Source organism: Aplysia californica, unplaced genomic scaffold (assembly GCF_000002075.1).
Source record: "Aplysia californica isolate F4 #8 unplaced genomic scaffold, AplCal3.0 scaffold00129, whole genome shotgun sequence".
NCBI lineage: Eukaryota > Metazoa > Mollusca > Gastropoda > Aplysiida > Aplysiidae > Aplysia > Aplysia californica.
This window is the reverse complement of record NW_004797399.1, coordinates 1131024-1152612: the sequence shown is the minus strand read 5'-3', so window position 1 is coordinate 1152612 and position 21589 is coordinate 1131024. Positions and strand designations below refer to the sequence as shown.

The 21589-nt window shown below is 39.4% G+C and overlaps 1 protein-coding gene across 1 annotated transcript in view; it reads right to left on the bottom strand.

Annotated features, from left to right (window-relative positions):
* Positions 1-443: 443 nt before the first annotated feature.
* LOC101856729 overlaps positions 444-21589 on the bottom strand; it is a 24498-nt gene continuing 3352 nt past the window's right edge. Inside the window, exons 2-3 of the mRNA XM_005096466.3 lie at positions 6809-8125; positions 444-2160 (exon numbers count right to left, since the gene is read on the bottom strand). Of these exons, the coding sequence (XP_005096523.1) occupies positions 1498-2160; positions 6809-8125 (1980 nt within the window). The 3' untranslated portion in view covers positions 444-1497. The remainder of the gene's footprint in view (positions 2161-6808; positions 8126-21589) is intronic.

Here is a 21589-nt window from a genome sequence, read left to right as displayed (position 1 = left end):
GGGGTGTTTCACTGTTCATAATATAAATATGCATGCATTTCAGGCACCATTTGTTACTTCTCTTTTTATACATTACTTGCTCAGTGCCTGTAATTATCTACACAAAACCCCATGTTTGCTTTAACAAACACTCAGATTCAATGAGATTTTAGGTTAGGCAGGGCGACCTTGGTGAATCTGAGTTCCACTGCATAAAAAGACACTGAGATTTGTTTGTTCGAGTAAAGAGAACACATAGACACAATAAGTTATTTACTGCTGGGGAAAAAGTAAGACAGACAGAAACAAAAGAGGCAAGCAAAGAAGCAAGACCCACCAGTGGCACCCTCCAACCACCTAGACTATTGAAAAGAAATACAGGGATTAAAAAATGACCTGACCAACGTAGGCTGAGTCAGTGACAGGCCAACACACTACACAGTGGAACACAGGCCCTCATACTGCTGGCCGGAACCACGTTATTGGCAGTAGTTTGTGTCATACCTGGCACATTAATGTTATAAATAATGTTAACACAGCTAAAGCATTTATCTTTCAACTACATTTTATAGACAGTTCCAAGCTGAATGTCCCCACTTTAAACAATCAGTAAATGTTACCACTAGCTTGGAATAGCACCCCCATTCTTTTCTCAGACATCATTCCCATCAGAATTCCTCAAGTCACTGCACCACCCCCTAATAAGACAATAAGCCTGTCTCTGCACCACTGGGTGTTGAGTCCCCGACTGTGTATGTGCTAAACCCCTTTGACACAATTAAGATCATTTAGAGGTTTTAATCCATTCTGTTTTAACCCTGACAAGGACTTGGTAGGATACAGCATCCCTGCATGTGGACTGAGATAACTCCCCACGCAGGAAGCAAAGTAGCAACTGCATACAACTGCTACAAGTGAAAAAAATGTTTAATTCTAATTATACCACAGACGCAGAGTACACCATCACAGTGTAACTCCAACTATCCAGCCCTTTTTTTTTGGAGCCAGCAGTCTTTTTTCCCTGCAACTACATTCATCCATGGATTCAATACCACAAATTCCACTGACTGCATCTGAGAATTACTTCTACTCCAACATTGATTTCCATCCTTAAGGCAAATAAATTAAACATGCAGACCTTCAAACGAACCCCCTCCCCCCAAAAAAAACAAACTGTGGCCAAGACCTCAGCTTGAGCAACCTGTGTTCTCACATTTTGTGTGCTCACTCCAATAGTACAGAACAAAATAGATTGCATAAATTCCATAAATTCCATAAAAAGATTGTTATCAGATCGATACTAAACAAAGTATAGTGCAGTGTGGTTTACAAGAAGAAAGGGAAAAGGACGAGGGATGAAAAAATGCAATAGAACAACAAAAATGTAACGTTCAATTACACACTTTTCAACAGTTCAGCTTTCTTTCATCGCATGACAGTAAAAAGAGAAAAAGTAGAAAGTCATAATGAATGTTCAGGTAGAGAGCTGAAGAGGTTCAACAAAAAGAAATATAACAATTACTTGTGCTGGACAATATCTAACACTTTCTGAAGCAGAACAGAATGTCTATGGTTGTCGTTATTAGCTTCCCTCTTCACCAACACACTCAAAGGCTTCGTCCTTGCTCCACTGTGAATATTTTCATCTTCTACCTCACTCGAGTCTGAAACATCATCGTTGCTGTCACAGTCTTCATTATCATGTTTTCCACCAGTCAGGTCTGAGGAGGAGTCCATATCACAACCCAAAGTCCCCTGATCAACAGAAACATTGAGGTCTGAATTGCTCCCTAATTCCAACGCCGAATTGTCTAGAATTTTGCTGTGATCAATCATGCACTCCTTGAGGTCATTCAATGAATCAGACTCTGTTTTCAGGTCCAGCGACTGTTCGTCTGAAGACATTGGCTGAATCAGCTGTATGGGTTGGAGATGTGAGAACCCATGCTCTCCACTGTTCACAAAAATTTCCCCACCATGGATGACCAGGTGTCCGTCCCCTGCCACCACCATGTCTCCACTTTGCCTGAGCACCAGCTGACCATCGGGAGTGATGACCACTTCTTCTGGTTGTCCGTCAGCGCTCAAGACAACTTCATGAGTCGTCACGACTTCTTCCTCTGTCACTTCTTGGTTCTGCCCGACCACCAAGTCCTCTGTAAACACCACCTCCTCCAGACTCTGTAAGAAAGACGACAAAATGGTTAAGCTCTATAGTAATAGGATTAAAACATCCTCTTTGTTCATTGTAAAAATGGAGCTACTTATCATCAACAGCAATACTTTATACTAAGCCCAGAAAGCACTATTGATAGAGAAATTATACTTTGTATTTCACTCCCTGCGCGAATCCGACTAAATTTGATGCAATGATTATGAAAATGCTATTAAATTATCTTCAGGCAGGCCTTGGTCAATATAATAAACCATTAAAAAAAAATTAAATTAAGTCACCCAGAGAAACCCTAAAGGACCCCCCCCCCCCCCCCAGCAATAATATCAGGCGTCGCCAGATATTAGCCCAATAACGTACAGGCCAGCGAATGCCTGTGGGGCTTAAATTATTAAGTATTAAGTGAGACAAGTGTTAAAAAAGTGATAGATCGAGGGAATGGAGGTTATAACTCTTCACTCCATTATCTAGTGATCGGTAAATAAGTTGACTTGATGTTGGGCAGTTGGTGTTAGTGTATTTAACAAAGGATATGAAAACAAAAAACCTCGTACCACCTGCCCCGCAAACTTCATGCTTGTCCAAGGGTAGGCAGTATAAAATACAGGGTTTGTCTATTTTCTTTTTTTTCCCAACACTTAGAATTTGAACTGCAACAAAAGTACTCTTGAGCAAAACGTAACTGATACAATTAAAAAACTGCAATTTTTTTTAATTAAAAAATTTGGGCTTGGTACATCTGAACAGCTGGCTGACATTGAGACACTAATGTTGTACTCACACACTGACTGATATAAACCACGACTTATAGTTTACGAATGACAAAAATGAAATTCCACAATTTTTCTCCCTTCCCTTCCCTGAAATCAAACTAAATAAATTTAAGGACATAAAGTAGAACCCCCTAGATCTAAACTTGAAAAAAAAAAAAAAAAAAAAAAAAAACACCTGGGGCTTTAGTCTTGTCTCAACATAATAAGCCTAGTTACCAAGGACAGCTCAGTAATAGGCAACAAGACATGATCTGTAAGTAATTCAGATTTCATAGGGTGTAAACTTAAGCACGTCTCACAAAATGAGCAGGATCGATGGATATATAATAATGGTATCCATATTACATGTATTCACACTCTCTCTGTTCAACATCTTGGTTCAATTTGCATTCCAAGATTATATTATATTATGAATTGCTCTCCCCCTTCTCCTGATCTTTCCTTTCGAAACAATAGAAACATTCATTCATTTCATTCAAGGTGGGTAGTAAAGACTTTGCCTGGATACATTTTTCTGAGTGTGCTGAAAAAAAATACAAAGAAGCATTTCAAAAGGCCATTGGCTGCTTTCTTGTGTAAAGATGATTACGCTTGTTGTGGGGGCAACCATGCCCAGCATAGGTTCAGTTACATCATCCTGTATGTAATTGTAATCACTTTAGGAGTTTCTATGTCATTTAAGAATATGTGGACTTGACAGTACAATTTTTCTGCACCGTTAATTAAACAAGCACTTTGAAAAAATAATTACAAGATGTACTAGAACAAGAAAATACAGCCACTGACAATACTGTCAGAAGAAAAATGTTTTAAATGTTGGGCTCAGCACTTTCTTTGTGGTGCGACAGTTACAATGTGTTTAGGTTTAAACAGTAAAACAAAACTTCATCTGCTGCTTTATAACCCAATTAAAATTTTGAGAGGACACACAATTTTCTCTTGATAAATCTCCCCCAAAGTTCAATGCAAAAATAAATTTAACAGAGGACATCTTTTCACTTCTCCATCTAACAAAGAAATTGTGTGGCAAAGGACAAAGGATCAAGTTTCAAACAGGGCAGAAGAGTTTAGCAAGTACTATCTAAAAGTTACAGCAAGCATTCAAATTCTGAGTACTTCTTTCAGTAAAATCCAGCATGCTGCTGAAATATGTGAGGCAGCGTGGTGAAATCAGGCGCTCATCAAAAAAATGAAATTGAAGAAACTGGCATTTTTCCACTCTTTTGGCAATTTTCCTTGAATATGTTTATCTGCTTAACATCTTTGTGTGGATTTTACTGAAAAATGATTTTAATTAAGGCACACAAAATGCAATTTTGTAGTTAAGGCCAAGGACTCATAAGCTTTGGAAGTTGCTTAACTTTGGTTGCAATTTTCTTGCCAATTTTACTTCTGAAATCCGGCAACCCCCACCTGCTACAATTGCCAATATTTCAGCTTCTAACTTCTATTCAAGACATATATTCGCTGGTGGACTGATGTAAAACTCGTAACTTCAGAAAGGAAAATTTTACAGGAGACAAAAAACTTATGTATACTCTTAAATAAAATGAGCTATGAACCAAAGTTGGTATAGGATAAATGAAAACACCATAGAAATGTGGTTAGTGCACATTTTAAAATTAACTTTTCTACTGTTTATATGGTTATGCAGCGGGATGCGAGGTTTCATTACAATATTTTTGTCGGGATGAAACCTCGTAGTCAGCCAGCGGGAGGGCTGCGAGGTTTCATCTGGACAGAGTTTGAGGCTTGCGAGTCTTCTCGCAGCTCATTTGGTTGCAGTATGCGTCTGTTATTTGGAATGCCACAAACTGATAAAGATATTTCTTCAAGACCAATTGGTTTGGAGTACAATTACCGGCCAATTGAAGTCCAATTAATGTGTGTTACCTGCAGAGTTTAGGTTTGAATCCTCAAACGGATTAGCAATTAGTGCAATTTGTTTCAATATGTGCCAAGATTGGATCTGGTCACTTCCATTTCATTAAAAACCACAAATGAAATATATCTCTGCAATGGTCTCTGGTTGCACTGCAGATGGTTTTCACAAGAGATGTTGAATCATAATTATATAATTAATGGTGTAAATTGTCATAAAGTGATGATGTATTTTGGCATTAAAAGATTTTAAGCTCCTGTAGGTGATTGTACTTGGAGTGCTGGATCTTAAAACATTCTGTGTAGAGTGGTGTGGTAGGATGGACCCCATGTTTCTGTGTTTTCTGCCTTCGGAACGTCAGACCATTTATTACTGATGTACAACTTGAACTGGATGTTCATGCCTGGGATGTACTTCAAACACCTGACAACAGGATCACCTGTTTTTCTACCTGGTCTGATAGCCTAGACTTGTTGTAGCTTCCATACTTAAAAGAATCCTTGAAGAATGTGAGATACTTGAGTTCACACTGTCAACTTCCATTTGTGTGTCCTTTGATAAAATATTTCTGTTCAATTGTGCTACCATGTTTGCAAACAGGCTGAGAGAAACATTGGCTAGTGTGGCATTTCTGTATTGGTAACCACAGCTGTCGCTGTCGATGGTATGGTGGTTTTCTGTTCAAGAACATGGCTAAGTTTAGTACTATTTGTAAGGCAGCGTGGTGGAATCAGGCTTTCTTCAAAATAATCAAAGTGAAGAAACTTGCTTTTTTCCACAGGTTTGTGAATTTTTATCAAACTTTTGTTTTTTGGCTCAACGCCTTTCATGCCCATTAAAGAACTCATTTCTGTGTGGATTTTTCTGAAGAACATTGATTAAAGGTACAAAAAATGTAAATGTTCAGTTACAACGGACTCTTAAGTTTAGGAAATAACTAATCTTTGGCGGCCATTTTCTCACTAACTTTACCCCTGAAAACAGGTGACCCCCCACCTCCTTCATTCGCAAATATCTCGACTTGTATTCAAGATAAATTAATATTTTTTTCATCCCTATGAAGACAAATGAACAAGCATTGAGATGATATCAATAACTCTACATGCCCCAAAATTGATGAGAGCCTGATTCCACCACGCTGCCTCACATTTGGTCTCAACCACAACTGACGGATTCGACTACTCAGCGGATCCATAGTCTGAGGTGTGAAACCTTACCCTCTCTTTGGCCTACAAAATTGCCTCTATTGAGTGCATAGATCTGTCACCTAGTCTTAATAAGGACTACCGTCACCTGTAATTTCAAGGTATGACTGTCGCCTTAAATTAAGTGTTAATAACTTCGTTCGTGTTTGATAAGAACATCTTTGTTTACCAACACGTTAGTCATCCCTAAGAATGGATTTCAAATAGATTTACATAAAGTAAAGTACTTCACTTATATGACTATGAATTTCTGAACAGACTGAAATAAAGTGAAAGAAAAATTTCTTTATTCAGTCAGGTATACAAAATGCACTAGACAATGTCAGTTATGAGCGCTTCAATTTTAAGCTGGTTCATAAAGAAGACTTATCCAGAAACTCCTATAATAAGCACGACACTTTCAAACCAGGAGTGATGAAACCACGAAAAACCAAATCGGCACACCAGGTGAGGGTTGCGAGGTTTCATCACGCCAGGATATCTTGGGGGCAAACATGCGGGGTTTTTTCATCATTTCTCTTACTAATTTAACATAGAGTGCTTTTGACACAATGTGAATAAGAACTGGGAGAAGACATTAAGCATAAAAAAAATGTTCAAAAAAATTGCGGGTTATAAGGTTTCATCACTCCACCAGCGATATATATGGATTTTTTCTTTTTTTTCATCAAATTATAAGACAAACAAACCACCTTTAAGATTATACCAATAACTCCACACTCCCCAAAATTGACAAAAGCCTGATTTGAATGCTTCGTGACACATTTCATTAGATGAAGCATAAAAGTGTACTCACCTCCTGATTACTGTCATCAGATTTAAAGTTATCCTGGTATGATTGTGAATCCATGTCATCTCCACTCTCGTCAGAAGAAACATCTGGGAACACTCCAGCCTTTTTGAACGAATGAATGATGACATGTCTGGTCATTGCACGAAGATATGCTTGACAGGCAAGTTCGCCGATACTGTTTCTGCTGATGCAGGGACCAGCAAGGGATTTCAGGTGACGCCGACATACACTTTCGTATTTTTTCTTGATAGCATCAGCGCATTCTACCTCAAGAGGCTGAAGCAGATGAGTTGTGTGAGCAGGAATGAAAGAAAAAATAACATTGTTCGCCCTGCCCCATTCGCTCATACCGACAAACATGTGAGCTTTCGACCCATCCATGAGCACGAGAATAGGTTCATTGTCAAAGCGTTGAGCCTGAGGCAGAAAATGTTCATTGAGATATCTTCTAAAAATTTGTGGAGAGCATTTGCCAGTTTCAGAAATGGAGGCATTCACATTGCTAGGAACCCTGGTCATCATTTCTGGCCTGAGCTTACTGGCTTGAAATACAAAAAACGGAGCAAGCACACGGCCGGAGACACTGCCACATGCAATCAGTGTTGTGTTGGTCACATTTTCAGTCTTGAACTGGTGTCCACTTTTGCCACTCACAGAATGTTGCATTCGGTGATCAGTTGACAGGCTGATTTCCATAATATTGAAAATTCTGTCACTCTTCTCCAGCAACTTGTACCTGTCGATGATTTTCTTAATCTCATCAAAATACGTCCTGACAGTGTGCTCAGCATCAGTCTTATTCTTGAATTTACAACTGAGTTCCCGAACACTAGGCCATCGGCTGATGAAACTGTCCACCCACTTGGTCGTTAAGCCATTGGAATGGGGTCTTCGTTTACCCTTCTCCACTGCTTGATCTGTTGCTATCTCCGCAAGCTCTTGACGAGTATAGCGGTAGCCATACCTCGCCATTGTGTGCAAGAAGTGCACAATCTCCGACTCCTCTTCCTTTGCCATAAGTAATGGTGGTCCCGGGCGAGTTGTCTCCATACTGATTCTCCCATCTACTCGATCTCGCAATGTCGTTAACGGCACACCATACTGTTTAGCAGCAGCGTTCACGGAAATGCTACTGTCTTTCACAGCCTTAAAGGCTGCAACCAAAGACTCCGGGTCGTACAGCTTCCGTTTTTTTATCATGCGAACTTGAGAAGTGGATGCAACTGGCTGCTTCAACTTTTTTGATGGGGACGGGAGTGAAACAGGGAGTTTCATGGAGGAAGACTTCCTGGATCTGGATGACTTTTTGGACTTTGATTTCTACAGACAGAAAGAAAAACAAAAGGTTAGAACATATATTCACAATTTACATATTATTAACAGCTTTTCAAGGTACAATTCAAAACACAAAATTGTTGACCTGTACCTCATCTGATTCTCATACCTATCACTTTGAGCCCTGACCTGAGGCTACTGTGCCCCATCTGTCTGAGCACCAGGGCGCCTAAACGATACATGCCTTCATTCATATCATTGTAAGAACCACATTCTATATCCCACTCAGGGTCATCCTCGTCATTATCAGCACTGAATGAAGAAAGATCCAGGGTCCCCACCAAATCCTGGAAAATTTTTTCAAGACCCCCAAATTTTTTTCAAGACCCCAATTCGAGGGAAAAATCAGGCCGCTGCACGTCAAGAATGATCCCCCAAAAAGCCAATCTATCAAAGATAAAAAGTCAAAATGTCTATAAATGAATGCAAATGTACATTTTGTAGTATAGTCTTCAAACAATAGATGACTATAATACTGGGTGACTGCCAAACCAGCTTCTCAATTTTCCAAGGGAGGGGCCTCATCCATTTTCCAGGAACACGTTACATAACAATGAAAGCGTGTGCTCCATTTATATCTAATATAATTATAATACATGTATATGTTTGTGAATGAACACACACACACACATCTAGGTACATTATATCCAGTCAACAACATGTCATTGTGGCACTGGGGTCTTGAGAGACTTTGGTATTTCAGTCTGTTCTTACTTATTTATATTTTCCCATCATCATATTAGCCAACATAACAAACTAGAGGCCCTATATATAAAAAAATGAATCCTGTTTTGAGCCTGAAAAAAGACCTAGAATCTAGAACTAGAAAATCGACTGTCAATAACCAGTCTGGGTGTCCTGATTCATATAATAAACGTGAAGACGAAAACCATTGCTGCAACTCAAAGTAGAGAAATAACTAGAATGGCTCAAGTACACCTATTCAGTGTGAGAGGTGCAAGAACTGAGGGGGGGGGGGGGGGCAGCGCAAGATACAGTGACACTGAAAATCTGCCAATCTTGAACAGAAAGCTAATAAAATATAGATATATTTAAATTACAATCATCCCATCCAATGAAACGCGAACACTTTAGTTCAATAACAAGGCATGACGGATCCTGATTCCACACAAGGCCTGCACCAACGCGCGCTTTGCAGAGAGCTCTAGAGTAGTAATCAAAATGCTAAAAATTTGCTTCCAAGTTCAGTTTTTGTCCTCTAGTGTTGCCTTCAGCCCCCCAATCCCCTTCCACGAGTGTATCTTATAAAGGAGTCCTATACTTCACAGCGCTCAGACCGCCGGTACTCACAGGTTCATTGACCGGTCACGAGGGCGAACCTGTCAAGACGCTTGTATAACTTCTTTTTCTTTTTTTTTTCCACAAGCGACAGCAGAGGGCAATTTTTAATATTGATTTATTTTCAAGTCGACACAGCGTTCATAATGCACAACCTGCATGTTATAAATGTTGCGTTATCTATCAGACTATTACCGGAAAAATTCTGGGCGGTAACGAAAGCAGATCTTGATTCTTCCCGATCGAGCCTCGGTGTCACACAAACACTTCCGTCACAGCGGTTCAATTACGTTTCCTCTTTAGGATTCATCAACCATTCAGTCTAGATAGCTGCACATTACACGGGCCCTATACTGTCCCGACTTACCGACCCATCACAAAATTCCCGACTTTTTCCCGACCCATCTCAAAATTCCCGACTTTTTCCCGATTTCCCGACCCTGTGTGGACCCTGAAGATCTTTAAAATAAACTAAAACGTCATGTGTAGTAAACACTGTTTTTCATGAGCACCGGTTTGGGAATAGGGTCTTGCTTACCAGTGTACTGCAATTTTTTTGACACGCCTAAGGCTCAGAGGGTTAAACAACAAAGCTCATGGAATCTGTGACTTTTCACAGAACATTGTCACATAAAAGGGGCTCTCAGGGTCTAAAGGTACGGTGTTCGCCTCTTATTCAAAAGGTCCCTGGTTCTAAACCTCACAGTGACAGAAAATGTTTCTCCTTTCACCTCCTTCCATGTTCTGCTGCTTTCATCTCCATCCCCTGGGCTCTTCTTTATCCCTTTTTCTATTGCTACTCATGGCTCCTTCTTACTGCTGTCTTTCAGTCACATCCCTGTTCTTAGAGTAGGTAAGATCTAAGACCTAGCCTTCTTAAGGGCGAAAAATCTCCGAGGTCTCGGGTGCAAGTTGCGCAACATTAAGATCCCTTGGTGGTCCTAAAATCAACAACAGTAGGCTTCGGCCGCCATGCGGGCAAAATTCAAAATTCCTTCCAAAACTGAAAATATTCTAGCACGTTCAAAAACATAACATATATATTATAGGAGTACCTTTTTAAAATCAGAAATTGACTGTCTGAAGGCAAGGGCCCTATTAAGTTCAGAAAAACGATCACATACATAAAAATCAATTGTACTGCAGGTTGAAGAGGAAGCAATTGACAGCCAGTTGAGATATAGAAGGCAAACGCAAAGAAGAATACATAAATAATCCCCTCTCACAAGTTGATAAGTCATTATAAAAGGTCACACCCATTCAAATACCCTTTAAGATTTAGCAATGCCAATGAAAATTTAATTTTTCGCTTTCGCCCTTTTTTATTTGGTACCTAAGAAAGAATTTTCAATTCTAAGAATTATGCTTCTTGAATTTTAAGAATCGGTTCTTAAATTAAAAAGTTATTGGATTGTAAGGGTCGGCAAAATATGGACGGATGACCCATATATAGGAAAATACTCCTACACAGTGGACCACGCAGTAGCAGATTCTGTAAGATAATCGACGATATCTCAGGAATTAATTGGAGTGTAAGAAAGAAACTTGGCTACCCGATGTGTTTTTGGATGGAGAAATCATTTCTGCCATCAGATTTACTAACCATTTCGTAGTTATTTCGTTATAATTAAAATTCTGGTGTATATATTACGAGTTTGAGAAAAAAGGGTGTCGGGATGAGTCCATTTTATTTATAGCATCATAGCACAACATGGGACCTTTAAGAATATGTTGACAGTGTGACTAAATAATGGCAAAGCTTTCTTTGATGACTTCAGACCATGCCAACCTTAAAAGATAAGCTAATTCAATCTACATTCTAGCAAGCCATACAATTAAAAATTCTTTTACCACGTCGAGATGTGAACACCCCGAGGCGAGCTTATCTCGCCTCAGAATATCCCTATTGTGATGTTACAGGGGAACAGAGAGAAAAACAATAGAATGCACGCACGCGAAAGGCAGTTAAACGAACAAGACGCATCTTTCTGATTGGCTGCTAATTTTAGTAATGTGATGTCATCACTTCCTGGGATACCCACAGACTATTATTTTTAAGAAGGCCGTGGAGGCACCACATGGAATGACGTGTTTTCTGTAACATTTAGGATTTCCTAGATCCAGTACTTGGACATGATGGAAGATCGCTTAGATCTAGATCGTTGATGCTCAGAACAGTAAGATTAAAAACGCTGATGCTTGAAATTGAAACACGGTAAACACAAAGACAATAAACCACATGAAAATTGCCGTAAAGACGCTGGAGGATTAGATCTAGATCTACCACCCCCCCCCCCCCCCCCCTCTCCTGCATTCTTCATCACTAATATACATTTTTTTTAAACAACTAAAAAGCAACTAATTATAATTTATGGGACAAACAGTTGGTCAGTCGGGAGGAGAAGAGAAAAAAACAAACAACTGTCCGGGACTGGGATCAAACCACTCATAAAATAATTGCATGACTTCAAACACAGACACGCTGTCCATTCAACTATCAGAACTTCCAACGGCGAGAGGTAGTTTAAGCTTGATATATTATAGACACTTCCATCTGTGGTGCCATGCGGTTGGCTATACTTAGATGTAGTCACGTGATTGGAGGGGTATCCTGAACAAGGAGCTAACGAGAGCACACTGCTCCGGCTTCTGATTGGCTGCATATAGTGACGTATGTACACATATATGAGCCATTGCCAAAACGTGGGGAAAAACACATACATCTCACATTAGTGTGCATAAAATGTGATCCATTAGTACTTATTCCCCAAAAACTTATACACATGTCAAAAGGATGTAGAACCTGAATTAGCAGGTTCAGACCGCGTGTCAGCTTTACAATCTTGAGTTTGTAAATTTTGTGCCAAAAATGTTCGGTTTTTTTGTGATTCCTGAACTGTCATTTTGAGCACACCAATGCAAACTTCCAAGAATGTCCAAAACATAGTATTTTTGGGTGTTTTATTTTTAACGTGTGCTTTGATCCTATACTATTTGTCATTGAGAAAGATTCACTTGCTCAAGAAATCGGTTTACTTGTTTGCAAATAAACGAATAATTCGGATCACTTGTGTGTTCCTCGTGTTGTCACGGACTAGGTGTTTCAGAAAACAGTGTTTCAGAAAACACCATTATTTTTTGGTAGAATCACCAGACCTGGTTAAATCTTTTTTGCTTTTCGTTGTTTATTCAATACTTCAAAAGCTGTGATGCGCGAAAGGAACATCGGGTTCCAAGATCTACGATTTCGGTCGGCTGTTTAACATTTGCCGTGATCGTCGTCACCTTGCGACGTACCGGAAGTCTGAACTTTAGCCTACTTTTGTTTTGAACGGATCATCAACAGTGCCCGGATATAATTGTTTTCTCGAGTGACTTCCCCTTACCCGCTTCCCCAGAACAGCGTAAGCAAAGGCTGAAAGAGAAAAACGAAAGTAGTCATTACCGTCAGCGTCCGGTGACGCACAAGAATCTTATGTTGAATGTGACGTACAGGACTGTTTTGCGTGTTTTTAGGCTACCCTATTTTAGTGAAATTGCAGTGTTTACATTGGATTCCTATAACAATAATGTGAAATGTGAACAAACTTCGAGAGATGGGTCATTTCTGTGGTTATAGATTTAGCGTTTGTGATTAGTGATGACGTTTGGGGTGTCGTCATGCAGCCGTACAAGACTGACTGACGTACTAGAAATTACATTGTCCTAAGAGCAAACATTTTTTTATGTCATGTGTGCTCCCTTTACTCGAACAAATAAACAAACATGTCCTTGTTTATCTGTCTAACTCAATTTGTTCTTTGTTGGCATGACGCCTTTTTTCAATACATTGTGTCATCATTGTTATGTACAAGTAATACTTGTCATCATTGCTAATATCAATAAGTTTTCAACATATATATTAATATTTCATACATACAAGATTCATTTCGAAGCAAAATACACCTTTATTTATCTGTGTATCTCGTAGTACTTCACAATGATTTGATGTTTTGGCAATTAGGATTGATGTTTACTTGAAAACAATTGATTTGCAAGGGTTTTAGTGGCCATACGCGCGTTCTACAGCAAAAATTATGACAGTTTAGCCCTCAAATCAATGCATCTATGTGTGGGTGCATAAGTAAAAATTTACCTCATATTTTACAGTTAGATTTGAAATTTTCTTGAAAATAATTGATTTGCGACAGTTTCAGTGGCTTTATTTGTGATCTGCAGCAAACAGTTACACAGTGATCTTGTAGTTCCGTTCGTTAAAGTCCACAATCCTTTTGTTTACATCCAGAGAAGAAATTCATTAAAGTCTTGACGACCAAATAGGCAACACAAAGAACAGGAATGCAACCTAACTGCAAAACATAAAATTATGGTAAAATTCAGGGGGGTGGAGGGGGTTCATGGGGCATCCCCCCTGCAAAACATAAAATTATGGTAAAATTCAGGGGGGTGGAGGGGGTTCATGGGGCATCCCCCCTGAAACTGAAACCCCGCCTACTCTTGACTTGAACGAACGAAACTACAAAATACAAGCCGTTAAACGTAGAAGGTGGAGGGGGTTCATGGGGCATCTAATTTTGGCTAATTTTAGTACTGTGATGTCATCACTTCCTGGGATACCCACATGGAACAACTTGTTTTCCGTAACATTTCGATTTCCTAGATCTAGATCTAGTAGGCCTACTTGAAAAAGATGGAAGATAGCTTAGATCTAAATCTAGATTGTTGATGCTCAGAACAGTAAGATTAAGAACGATGATGCTTGAAATTGAAACACGGTAAACACAAAGACAATAAACCGCACGAAAATTGCCGTAAAGACGCTGGAGGATAACAGATCTAAATCTAACCCCTCCCCCCCCCTCTCTCTTGCATTCTTCATCACTAATATACATTTTTTAAAAACAAAAAAACTTCAAAGCAGCTCTACAAATTATAATTTATGGTCAGTCGGGAGGAGGAGAAAAGAAAAAAAAACCTGCCTGGGTCTGGGATCGAACCGCTCCTAAAACTGTCCCCGTAGGACCGTAGGATTATGCGATTGTGCAGCCGCGGTGCAGACACGTTTTTTCGCGTAATTTTGCAACATTTGCATAATTTTGGATTCCCAGCGTTTTTTCACTTTTTTTTCTTTTTTTTCACAAAACAATTAATTAACGCCTCACCATTGACTAAAGGGAAATAATCACAGTAATAAGTCTCATTTAAGTGAAAAGTTGGTTATTTCCCTTGTTACAAGATCTTGGTTATGGGTTGGGATTTTGTTCCTTTGTTCAATTTTTCAATCTATCAAAAGTTGTTGTTCTCATGTCTGCTGATGTTTCATGTTTGACAGGTGTCCCTGGTTTTAGTAATGTGCCAGCATCAGAGGTCCAGATGTCCTTCTTTCTTTTTTTTTTTACATTTTTCTTTCCCCTATAGATCTAGATCTACAGCTGAAAGTTACAGATATTATATTTTTTTGGCTGATTTTTTTTTTTTTTTAAACTGATGTGTATTGTTTTCTTTCCAAATACACAGCAAATTACTGATACTGATACGTTGTCTTAAATTTTTCTGTACATAAAACATGAAAATCATGGAAATTCGTGTTGAAAAAGTGTAAAACATGTCGCGAATGGTGTTACGGTAACTTGCATATTTTTTTGCACAATTTTGCTTTTTTTTGCATAATTCTACGGGGGACAGCTAATATCATTGCATGACTTCAAATGCAGACACGCTGTCTATTTGGCCAACAGAACTTCCGAGAGTAGGTACCACAAGTGAAAATTTTTTTTGAAGAATACCATAACAAGACTATACTTTCCACATAGTGCTCAGAGAAACAAGAACTATAAACAGTGCTTCCACCAGCTGAAGCTGAAAAGTAAGGAAAATTCAGCAGGGGGTCTGGGGGCCGCACAGGCCCCCAGCAGGGTCCAGGGACAGCGTCCCGTTGGGGGTTCAGGGGGCGAAACCCCCGAAGAAATTGAAATTCAGTGCTTTTAGAGGGTAGAAAATGGCATTGGGAGCCTGTTTGAAGATATTGCCTACAGCCCATAATATTTATTTTTTCACCAACATTTTGTCTTGTTTGACTTCATCACCAGCATATCTTTCCAATGCTGGAAATGTTTAAAAGCAGGTTCCCCTTTCATTGCTACTATAATTAAATTAATTTGTAGTCGCACCATTGACAGCAGGCAAACCTGGGAATAATGAATAGATGTACCTTCAAAATACGGTTGCGCAGCATATACCCACATTTTTTCTAAATTTTCATGTCTGAAAGTCGCCTGTCACAACCTCGGAACACCACTTCGAATTATTCTTGATTTTATACGTGGTGCTCACTATGGACGGGACCGGCCGATCGGGCCGATCGCCTGACTCGATCGCCTCAAAAACAAACGTGTTTGTTTTCAGTTTTAAAGCAAACACGGTTGTTCGACCGAGTCGGGCGATCAGCGCAATCGGCCGATCCCATCCGTAGTGGGCACGACCGTATCAGCATATATATATTTCTTTCATCGCGGCCCTTATATTGCGTTCATGTGCCGTAGAATCTTCGCATTGATAATTTCTCTAGATCTAGATAATATTTGCGAAAAAAGTTTCTTTCCGACAGTAATTTTCTGTCTAAGATCAAAATCAGTCTTGAACAACGCGCAGATTTTCCAGCCGCGGCAACAATCCGAAGATAGACAGAAGGAATGAGTGAATGACAGAAAGGAGGAAGTTGGCACAAAAGGTTCGCCAGATTTTGATCCATCCGCGGGTAAAAAATGTACTGCCGACCAACACACAATGAATGCATGGGACTGGGACAAAGCGGTATAATGGACGATTGCAGGAAATGCGCAATTTGGCAGGTTTCTATAACGTTAACTTGTTGCCGAGAGAATTACCGTAAATATTCGTACCTTATACAAGACAATACGAAAGCGAGTACGGAATTTCGGCAGTCCCGCACTGTTGCAGTTTTTTTTTACGGAGGGAGTAGATAATGATGGAGGGACAAGTACGGAACTGGCAGAAAGTACGGATTTCCGTAAAAATACGGAAGAGTGGAAGCACTGTATAAAAAAAGAATTATCAAAATCCATCAACAAACACCTGAGACATGATGTTTCAAATATTTGTTGCACTTGTAAAAATCGTGACGTGTGCGCAACTGGCTCACAATGCTGTTTCATGGTCACACTATGCGAAAACTGTTCTTGAAAATCGAAAAAGTTATTCTTAGACAAAAACACACAAACTTAGCGTAAAAGAAATTAAAATATAATTCATGTAGCTATTGTAGTGATTATAGTAGTTCAAAACTGAAAGAAAACATAAAAATGAAGTTTAAAAATGGATGCCAATGGCTTAGAACCCCGTTTTCCAAGATACATAAATAAACATTTAAAGCTGGATAGCTATCAAAATGCAAATCTCATAAGATATATATACTGAGACTTTACTCAATTTTTTTAAAGGGGTATACAAGAGAAATATAATCGTATCCAAGGGGTATGCTGGCCCAAAATGCCTAAGGGTAAGAAACCATGACAAAATTGCAGTTTGGGGCCACTCTTTCGCAAGTCATAAAAAATCAACTAATTATGCTAGACAGATGTCAAATATACCACTGGAAAGCTCATTTGAAGCTCTATCTGAAAAAAAGTAGGAGTAACTGTATATCAAGACTGAGTACTAAAGGCTGTTACAAAAAAGTAGGCAACACTTTGAAAAATTAGCAGAGTTCAACTAAACATACGACTTTTCAAAAAATCATAAAAATCAACTAATTATGCTAGACAGATGTCAATATACCACTGGAAAGCTCATTCAAAGCTCTATCTGAAAAAAGTAGTAGTAGCTGTATGGCAACACTGGGTACTAAAGGCTGTTACAAAAGAGTAGGCAACTATTCTGAAAATTATTGTCGCTCAACAAAACATCAGACTTCTCTAAATTTCATTAAAAAACACAAAAAAGCTACTGGATATCTCTCATTACAAGCTCTATGTGATAAAAGTAATAGCAGCTAGTTTGAGTACTTAATAAGTTACAAAAAAAGTAACTTGATATAATTTCTTTAAAAATATATGTTCTGCTAAACGTCAGCTGAATTTGCAAAAATGCAAAAACAGAATCAACCATAAAAGTCAGAGAGAGGTGTGAATAGATCTATACCACTATACCACTGGAAAGCTCATTATAAATTCTGTGTAATAAGAAATGAATTACAGTACATGTAACTGTAAAGTACTTTTGATATTAAGGATACTAAGTAAGGAGATTGAGCACTGATCATGCAGAGTCCACATTAGAGCAGGCAGCTGATATCTATTTATAAGTGTCAGCTGACCAATTTGAGTGAGACTGAGTCAGTTATCTGCCCCAATAATACAACTTGACGTTTTATTTGATCATCTTTTGAATTAAACGAAAGATGCAGTTGAGAGATCAGTCTCAGTATTTCCAGTTGTTACCGTTGCAAGACAATCTATTTTTTTAAAAAAAGCTTTCAAGGTATACCAGAAGTGCAGCAAGAAATATCCCCTTTAACTTGATTTTTTAAAATTTTGTTAAAATGATTTGCAATGGCCTTAGTGTTCTGCACCTAAAAATATGACAACCTGACCCTCAAAAGCAAGCAACGTGATGTATAGATCTACGAATTCCATAGATCTATATAAGAGCCAGAGTGAAAGTAAAAATCTCGAGATCTAGATCTAAGTTCCGTACTAAATTTAACATATTTTCTAGGTTGGGGAGGACAAAGTAGAACTGTCATTATTCATTATTATTGTAACAGAGCCCCTTATCGCTTAACGGTAACGCAACAGAGGGTGAACACGTATAATTTAAAAATAAAGAAGTAGTCTGCAATGCCGTAGTTATAGCCCAAGAATTTTGATAGAACGAGATTACAGGATCAGATCTAGGCCTAAGCCATACATAATACATTCATGGTTCATATTTTTAAGAATAAAAACACCTTTGGTCAACTTGTTAAGAAAAGTAGTTGCATTGAGGTTAAAAAACCTAAAATTTACAAAAAGATAAAGTTGAAAATGTGCGACACCGGAAGCAACATTACTACTTTCTGTTCCGATCTAGATCATTTGGCTGTTCCGTCAGTGAGTATTGACTCCCGTGAAATGACCAGTAGCTTAAGTACTAAAATCTAATACAATTTTTTTTCTCGGAAAAACCTGAAGCGTGATCTATCCTAAACAACTAAAACGTTGAATTACTTATCAATGAGATTGAACAAATCACCCATTGGTTGGCAGATTCGTTGTTGTTTTGCGTATTCCCATTGCAATCCGCCCGCCAGCCGGTCGGTAAGTCGAGTGCCTCGACAGCTGCCTCTTCAGCCATTATTACAGAAAGCGAGTTTCCCCGACACACGTATCCACAGTTTGAAGTCCAATAGCGGTACCGCGATAACAAATAGTTTAACAGTATTTGCTTGAATAAAACAAATATGTTGTGAACTAACTTTGCGTGTAAAGCACCTAAAAAAATGTTCCGAATATTGAGATTTTATCAAAACTTCTCACAACATTGTCTTTCACTTCAAATTTCACCCATTTTTAAGAAAATCCTAACCTGCTTAGTATTTTCAATAAGAGTAAAGATCAACATTTGACCTTTATAACAGTGCAGCAGTTATTTCTGTACGCAGTATCGCGACCGAGCAGTTTGAAAAAGAAAAAGAGTGGCTGTGGCTAGGATTCGATGCCGAGCGCAGGTCGGACGCAAAATGCTTCGTTTTCCCAAATTTTAGAGCTATATAAACATATTTCCACACATCCATTCTATCCATGAACAACACACAAATATTAGAAAAAAACAAGCTCTTTTAACTGGTTTTTATTTCATTAAAATCAAGCAATCATGAGTGAAAAGCTACATGTGTGAAATTGATCACTACGACAGTTTTCCTCCTCGGGAAGAACGCTACTTGCCGCGATCGGCACACCGTTTGTGGTACCTACCGAGAGCGAGGTGTAGATTAAGCATAATATACATGGAAGTGGCTATCCTCACCCGGGGTGAGAATAAAAATACGATCGACCTCTCACCCCAGGTGAGACTTGCCACCGTAGGCTATTCTCACCCGGTGTAAAACAAAACCTGTTTTTCCTAATTTCGGAATATTTTCTATCGGTGTGGATGATCGAATGGATAACAGCAAAGAAAAAATTACGTTATAGCACAAAAGTAGGCTAATTTGATCGTCTACAAAGATGCTATGGCTATTTCACTTTTCGAATTGAGCCGAACTATGCGGGTCGCCATTTTGTTTTGCCCGGAAGTTCTCGCAAGATCTACTCCTCCCCTCTTCTCTCTCTGTCTCTTTCTGAATACTGTCTATCGGTGTGGATGATCAAATTGACCAAAACAAAGTTTAAAAATGATGTTAAAACACAAAAAAGTAAATTAATTTGGTCGTCTACAAAGATGCTACGGCTATTTAACTTTTCGAACCGAGCCGAACTACGCGGGTCGCCATTTTGTTTTGCCCGGAAGTTCTCGCGCTACTCCTCTCTCTCTCCACTGCGCCCACAGACAAAATTGTACGTTTAAAAGGCCAACAATAGTAGTGGAACGTTTGTTCACAGCGCAGAATTCTACAATTTTTATGTTATCAAAGGATGGAATTCTGTGGTTCAGGGTGAACGCAAAATTGGTTGGCCTAGATCTAGGCTATAACGGTGAACACACACCGGGTGAGAATAGCCAAAAGACTCGCCTGCGCTATTCTCACCGGGTGAGAATAGAGTTGGCCAACATACATAGACACAGTGATTTTGTAGTTTCGTTCGTTAAAGTCAAGAGTAGGGGGGTTTCAAGGGGGCTTGCCCCCCTGACCTACTAAAAATATGGAGGTGGGGGTGGGTTCAGGGGGGCATGCCCCCCTGAATTTTATCCTAATTTGATGTTTTGCAATTAGGTTGCATCCCTGCTCTTTGTGTAGCCTAATTCAAATAGTATTTGGTCTTCAAGACTTCTGGATTTCTTATCTGGATGTAAACAAATGGGCGCTTTTTCGGTAGTTCCCACCCCGCAATTGTTATTCACGGGTTTTGGCCCCAAGAGTAGGGGGGTTTCAGGGGGGGCTTGCCCCCCTGACCTAACAAAAATAGGAAGGGGGTTTCAGGGGGGCCCCCTGAATTTTACCACAATTTAATGTTTTGCAGTTGTTAGGTTTGATATCTTAGCTCACCGCGAATCAAACGTATAGATCTAGATCTAGATCTAGATGTAGGTCAGGCTCAAATAAGGGGGGTGGGAACTACCGAAAAAGCACCAACAAATGGACCGTGAACTTTAACGAACGGAACTACAAGATCACCCATAGACACTTCCATCTTGGTGACATGCGGTAGGCTATACTTAGATGTAGTTACGTGATCGGAGGGGTATCCTGGTCTGACGTCAAATAAGATGGGCGCCTTACCTAAAAATAGTTAGCGTCTTTCTACGTTTAATCGTATGTCTACAAAATCGCCTTAAACTCAAACCAGCCACCAAACAGTACTGCAGTTTGACCCCTGAAGCAGTGCATCTGTGTGCGGGAGTGAAAATAAAAGTTAACCGATTAGAGTGGCGGGTAAGATTGTACTTTACCGGACCACCGGTCGGAACTACTTTCGCTGTGGCGCCCCTGGTGCCTAGTGGCCCGCTGTTCTTCGTTTCCGAGCCCCCCTACTCAGTTTTCTACGTCCTCACTCATCAACTGCCAGCAATCGACTGACGTCTCTTACCGGGTTTTTCAGTCATCACGACCGTGCCACTGTGCCCTTTGACCCATGACCCTGACACCTTGAGGCTAATTGGTCAATCTAATCATGTGGTCCACTATTCTTATTTGCTCGCGACTCTGCTGGCTTGGCCTAGGCGGCGGAGGCCTACTCCTGGTCCGGCAAAGTATAATCTGTCCTCAGAGAAATTCGCGCACGCAACTTTTGGCCTCAGCGCAACTTTTGCCATTTTCGTGAATTCGTGAATTTTAGGCAATTTTCTGCAAAAGTTGGAAAAATAATCATTTAATTTCGGTAAAAATAACCGAAATTTTCTTCCCCAAATAAAAATAAATAATAAATAACGACACGAAGGAGTCAATTCGTACCTGAAATTAGATCTACCATTTTTCCTTTGCACTACGGG